The 6,000-nt window shown below is 42.8% G+C and overlaps 1 protein-coding gene across 1 annotated transcript in view; it reads left to right on the top strand.

The window, feature by feature from the left end:
• Window positions 1-1,430: 1,430 nt before the first annotated feature.
• Window positions 1,431-6,000, top strand: part of GABRA5 (gamma-aminobutyric acid type A receptor subunit alpha5) — a 99,603-nt gene continuing 95,033 nt past the window's right edge. Inside the window, exon 1 of the mRNA XM_022598892.2 lies at window positions 1,431-1,547. Coding sequence (XP_022454600.1) covers window positions 1,462-1,547 — 86 coding nt within the window. The 5' untranslated portion in view covers window positions 1,431-1,461. The remainder of the gene's footprint in view (window positions 1,548-6,000) is intronic.

Genomic DNA, 6,000 nt, shown 5'->3' with positions numbered 1-6,000 from the left:
CGCGCAGCGTCCAGGAGCTTCCTGCAGGGTGGGCGCCGGCTCGGCGGCGGGGGTCGCGGGCGGGTCGCGCCGGTTGCTCAGGACGGGGGACACCAAGCCGGCACTGCACCGCGCGCTCCTCTCCGAGAAAGAAAGCGCCGCCCGGCAGGACGCTCCGCTCGGACCCCGGGCAGGAGCCGGGCAGGTCTGCTGGGGCCAGAAGCTAACCGGGGAGGGTCGGCGAGCGTTTGGCGCTGGGCGCGCCGCTGCGGACTGGGCAGGAGGCCGACCCTGCCGAGCCGCGGGCACCAAGCCGGCGGAGGCTTAGCCTCCGCAGTGCCGTCCCCGCGCCCACCAGCTCCCGCGAGCCCCCGCGGCGGTCCCGGTACCGTGGGAGCGCAGCCTCTCTCTGGGGGTCCCGGCTCCGGGCTGAGGGCAGCAGGAGGCGCCGCCCCGGTTTCCCGCATGCAGCGCCGCCTGCTCGCCGCCGGGACTCTGGCCCGGGTTTGGCGACAAGCCCCAGGACGCGCCCAGGAGACCCCCGCCCTGCCTTTCTGCACTCGAGGGCCTTGGATTCTGAGGTGGAAGTACCTGTTGTGTGTTTCCCTTTTCCGGAGTTGGCCTGGGGTCGCCTCGGGAAAATGTTTCTTTTGAACACGCAGTGCTCCTATAGGATGTGCATCTATTTGCGTTATGCGCATATTGAGAAGTATATGCCTTCGCTAAGGTTAGTTGCAGAGCCCAGGGATTGTGCCTGCTTGGATTTCAAATGCATTAATTAGGGCCCAGCACAGAGCCCAGAGCCAAGAGACTTTCCCAAATGCAGTGATTATTAAGTTCTTCAGTCATGGGGACAGATTGCTCAGAAAGTGGCAACCCTCCCTTATAAGCAGTTCTTATATTTTCATGATCTTGTAGAAGACCTGTTTCTTAAATGTGCCTTTTCCCCCCTCTTTTCACATACTTTCTCTCAGCACCTTGCAGAACAAGGAGTAGCTTGCTGACTTTGAACGCGTGGCAAATATTTCAGAAAGGTAAAAGTATTCCACTTGTGGATTTGACAGATGCAAAATACAGTTAGATAACTTCAGGCATTGAATCTAATAATAGGACTAATGGGTCATTTGATAACATGGTAAAAATAAAACAAAGTATTTGAGGCATGGGAAAAAATTAATTAGGGGAATGATTTTGCACCTTGAGTAAAAGTGAAAATTAAGCCTACTGTAATTTCTTTTTATGCCCCAATAAAAAGGCCAGTGAACACAGATAACTCCTGATGTGGAGCCGTGCTGCACAAGCACAGCCAGGCTCCTTTCTTTCTGAACTGTGTGTGTTAGCAGTGTGATTTGATTCCAGGAACTGCGTCACAGAAACATTCATGTTTATATATTTTTCCCCCTTTCAGCTTCAAGATCAAGGTTGAGAAAGGAACAGTTATTCTTCCAAATTCATCTGCTTCAGCTATTATTCTTATTGGGAATGGACAATGGAATGTTCTCTAGCTTTATCATGATCAAAAACCTCCTTCTGTTTTGTATTTCCATGAACTTAGCCGGTCACTTTGGGTAAGTTATCATCTATGCTTTGATTTTACGATTTTCGGGGCACAAGTGCCTTTCAGAAACTTTGCTGAGCAGTATATTAGCAAACCCGCGCTGGCCACCTTTGCAGTCCCACACCCTTGAACTTGTTGTAAATAAATAAAAGAGTCCTTGCCCTACCCCACACTTTATTCCTGAGCAAGGCACTTGGAATAAAGACACTTTATTCCTTTATTCCAAGTGTGGGGTCTCTGAAGTGAGTCAGAGAAAAGAGGCAGATTACGTTTTCAAAAGTGGAAGAAGATGGTTTCAGAGTCGGCTGTGTTTCCTCCCACTCAGGTTAAAGCACGATTCAGAAGTTGACCTGCATAAAGGACATTTATTGCTTGTTAGACAAGGCAATGATCAGCATTCTGATTGCCCTCCTTGGTGCCATTATGCAAAGGAATTTGCCTTTAAATCCAGGCCCACACTAGGCGGCACTGACAAGGACTTGCAGTGGTCCTGGCTTGAGCCATAGGCCTTGAACTGTGGCCATCTGAATGCAGAGGCAGATACCAGAAACTACATGTGCCTGAAGATCTGCAGGACACCCAGGCATTTGGCGTTATCAATTCCTTTCCTCTTCTTCCCCAAACTGTTCTGGCTGATCAAAAGGATTGTCACTTGAAGTTGGTGGAGTATAATTAAGAAGTTAAATTTTAGGACAAAAGTCGCCAAGCACCCCTTCTGTGAAAATCAGCTGTGGAGGTTGCACTTGTGTGAAACATGGAGGGATCTTCAGGACACAGTGAATCTGCAACAGATCCCTACTAGTTGGCAGGAAGGAGGACCCTTCCAAGTCCATGACCTTCTCTCTTTGTCCTCTGGACATTTTCTGTTCTTTTGACATTCCCAGGTGTGTACAGAGGACGAAACAGAGAGAGAGAGAGAGGCTTGTGACCATCCCCAGGTGTGTGGCTGGTACATGACGGCAGTGGGGCTGTGTACCAGGTCCGTCAGGGACTAGTCCAGCCCTCAGCACCGTGAGGAATGTGCACATTAACCGTGCCTGTAGGACATGCCTCTTAGCCATTCAGGGTATTCCCTTGGGAAAGAGCATTAGTTGTTATTCTTGCCTTGCTGCTTGTCTTGAGTGGTTATTTCCCTACCTGTGCCTTTGGTTTCCTTATCTATTCAGTGAATGTCTTCCTTTCCATGTCTTCCTCTCCCTGCTGCTAAACCTTATAGGATTTAACCATGATGTTCCTACATATATCTGCATGAGAAGTGTGTTTAGAAGTGAAATCATACACAATATTTAAATTTCCAAGTTAATACATTAGGTAGTTAATTTGCTTACTATATATATCGCATATATTTAGCAGTATTTCAGAGGTAAGAAATAGGCTAGGATTGAGAGCATGTATTTTTTCCTAAGATTTTGGTCAGATATATTTTTGTGAATCTGCATTCTGTAGTCACGAAGGTATTATACTATGGTGGATGAAAGTCTGAAATATGAAGGAATGTGCATACTGAGTTTAGCCATTAGAAGCAGCTATACTTTATTTCTTATTTAATTTGATGGCTTTCTGAGGTCATCTTCAAAACAGAGATATATCTGTTAGTTTCTGGAAGCTAATACAGAGCAAGTGGTAGAATACCCCTCACTCTCCCTAGAGAATTAGCTGTTGGAGAAGTTTTGAATCTGTTAGATATAAGGTCAATAGTCCATCCCAAAACGATACCTACTGACTGCAGAAAATGCGTGAGACACAGAATAGTATGTGAAAAAGAAAAACATCCTTAATTCCACCACACAGAAACAATCATCCTTCATATTTTGGTGTGTTTTCTTCCCCTTGCTTCTATGCCTAGCTTTATACAGTTGGGATCATACTGTGCCTTCAGTTTTGTGTTTTTGTGCTTTCTTCATGCCAATACTTTGTTACTACAAACTCTTTGAAATGTATGATTTAAAATGGATGAATATTATTACAGTGCATAAATGCTTCATCATAGGCTACTTTCCTAATTTGGGGTGTTTACATTGTTTCCGATTGTGCTGTTATTGCATTTTCCTACAGTGAACATATTTGGCTTACAATTGTTTTAAGTATTTGAGATCATTTCTATTAGAAGATCTTCCTGTAAGTGGGATTTTACGTCAGCTCCCCTGAGTACTTTTAGCTCTTGGTCCTACATGTCCAGTTGCTTCTGAGGACCAGGAACTGCAGCAAAGCAGGAAGCCCAGCAGGGTGTGGTTTTCAACAGAAGACATCTTGACATCTGGGGGCACAAGTCCCTATTTATTTCCCTTCTTATACAAGGCTCCTTTCACTTGCTTATTACTATAAATGAACTTAAGAATAATTTTGTCAAATTGCAAAGAAAGTTTCAGAACACTTACTTGGCTTAAAATCTTGACAAAATAATAGCTATCGCAATATGGAGTGCCTATTTGTTATGTTGTCTGTTTTAGATAAACCCTAGGAGGAGCCTTATGAGCTAAGCATCATTAGCCCTGTCTTATGGTCGGGAAGGCAAGAGTAAAGGATGGCTAACTGGGGAAGTTCGCCAAGCCAGTCATGCTGGAGTTCCGTCCTCAGCCCTCCTCAGAGTGAACCTGCCTGGTGGTCCCCTCTTGATTTCACGTGGTTTGCAGGGAAGGTCTAAGTCAGACTGATCTATAGAGGAAGGAGACGTAATTTTGAAAGGTATTCTCTGCATTGGAGTAGAGAGAGTTTTCTGTTCTGAAATTACAGGAAAAAAAGTGTTTGGGTAAGCTCTGTTATTTCCCACAAAGAAAGAGTTTATGTGATTTGGTTCTAAAGAAAGGTGAACGGGGAAGCATGTAAGGCCTTAATTTGAACATTGTGGGACAAGAGAAATGCTGATGCCTGTAAATACATAAAGGAAACCAGACAACTTGTGGAGGGTTAGGAGGGTGACAGGAAACCAGTCAGGGAGCAGAAGGAAAGAGGCAAGTACACGTGTGCTTTTGTGCAGTACAAAGTTATACCCAGTATTTGTGAAAAGCATGTGGATTTGGCAATCAGGAAATTTATAAATGTGATAAGTAAAATGTATTTTACTGTGATTACATAAGATAATGTGAAATTGTTTTGAAAATATATGAGTCTCATTTCTTCTCCTTCTTCTCCCTTTTATTTTCTAAATTTGATCAGAGCCACCAGTAGCTCATTTTCAGTAGCCTTTGTAATTCTTCTGTTAGTTTTAAGTTATATAACAGAGCATGAGTCAAGTGTATAACAGAACAGAGGCCTATTTGACTGTCAGCCTTATGCAATGTCACGTTTAGAGACATGGTTTAATTTGAGGCATTATAATTATTTTAATGAGACCAGTAATCAAATGTACATGGTAAAAAAAAAAAACTAGCACAGAAACAATAACAATGTCTGAATCAATGTAATGTCAAAATACATAATATTAAATTTAATCTGGAATTAGTTTATCATCATTTGAAAAATCGCACTTTATCAGACTTGATTGACCAGTGATAATTGTAAGATAAATTTGAGGATTATCAACTCAATGATAAGGTAAAATCTGATTCCATTCATTTAATAGTATTAAATATTTTTTAGAGGTTTATCTATTGGAAAATTAAAAATGCATTAGAATTTTATCACATGGGAACTACAATTCAAATAGACTTTGGAAAACAGTATTTTATAATTGGCAATTATAGGCAGATTCTTGTAGAAGTAGCTTAAGAACAGGAACAGATAAGTTTCTTCTTTATCTGTCTACACAGGTGTGCTAACCAGGACCTTTGGTTTCATGAAGAGTGCTTTTTCATACATGTTCTCAAGGACAGTTCTCTTCTTTTAACTAGAGCAGAAAGTATACTCTCTCTGAGTCATTTAAGTACTCACAATGTCTTTTTAAATGGCAAGTTCTCTCTTGTGAATCCCCAGATGGCAAGTTCTTCTTGCCTGTAGCTGCTGGTTCACAAGACCCAGGAAAAAAGTCATCGTAACAACTGTAAAAACACAGAGAAGTGCTGTGAAGCAGTTAGGACACACACAGGTGAGGGGGCGTCTAAGTGGAGATGGCCAGAGATCTCACATATAGTAAACATTTTAGGTAACTAAGATCCTGCTACAGAGTAATGCCCAATATTTTTTAAGGCACCAAAAGAAAATACTTCCAAATTACACACTTTGTAGAAGAAACTCTTAGCAGGTTTATCATGCCAACAGGCAGTGAGCTAAGACAAAGCTTAGAAGGACAGTCAGCCAGAGTCGACCCAGCCAGCCCTGTCTGGCCATCAGCTCCAAGATGAGTCACTGGCTTGGTTCAAGGGGATAAGGAGAATGTGGGCTTTTGGATTTTTATAAAGGTGCAATTGCATAACATGCATATTTTAATTGGTGTGAAATTTCAAAGGAAAATATTAGAATCAAAAGTAGTAAAATCTTATCATAGAACTATGGTGGCAGCAAAAATAATTATCAGTGTTTACATG

Source organism: Delphinapterus leucas, chromosome 2, assembly GCF_059928025.1.
Source record: "Delphinapterus leucas isolate spDelLeu-1000000601 "Yukka" chromosome 2, BTC_Dleu_Yukka2, whole genome shotgun sequence".
Taxonomy (NCBI): Eukaryota; Metazoa; Chordata; class Mammalia; order Artiodactyla; family Monodontidae; genus Delphinapterus; species Delphinapterus leucas.
Note: the sequence above shows the minus strand (reverse complement) of the source record. Positions and strands in the feature narration are given on the sequence as shown.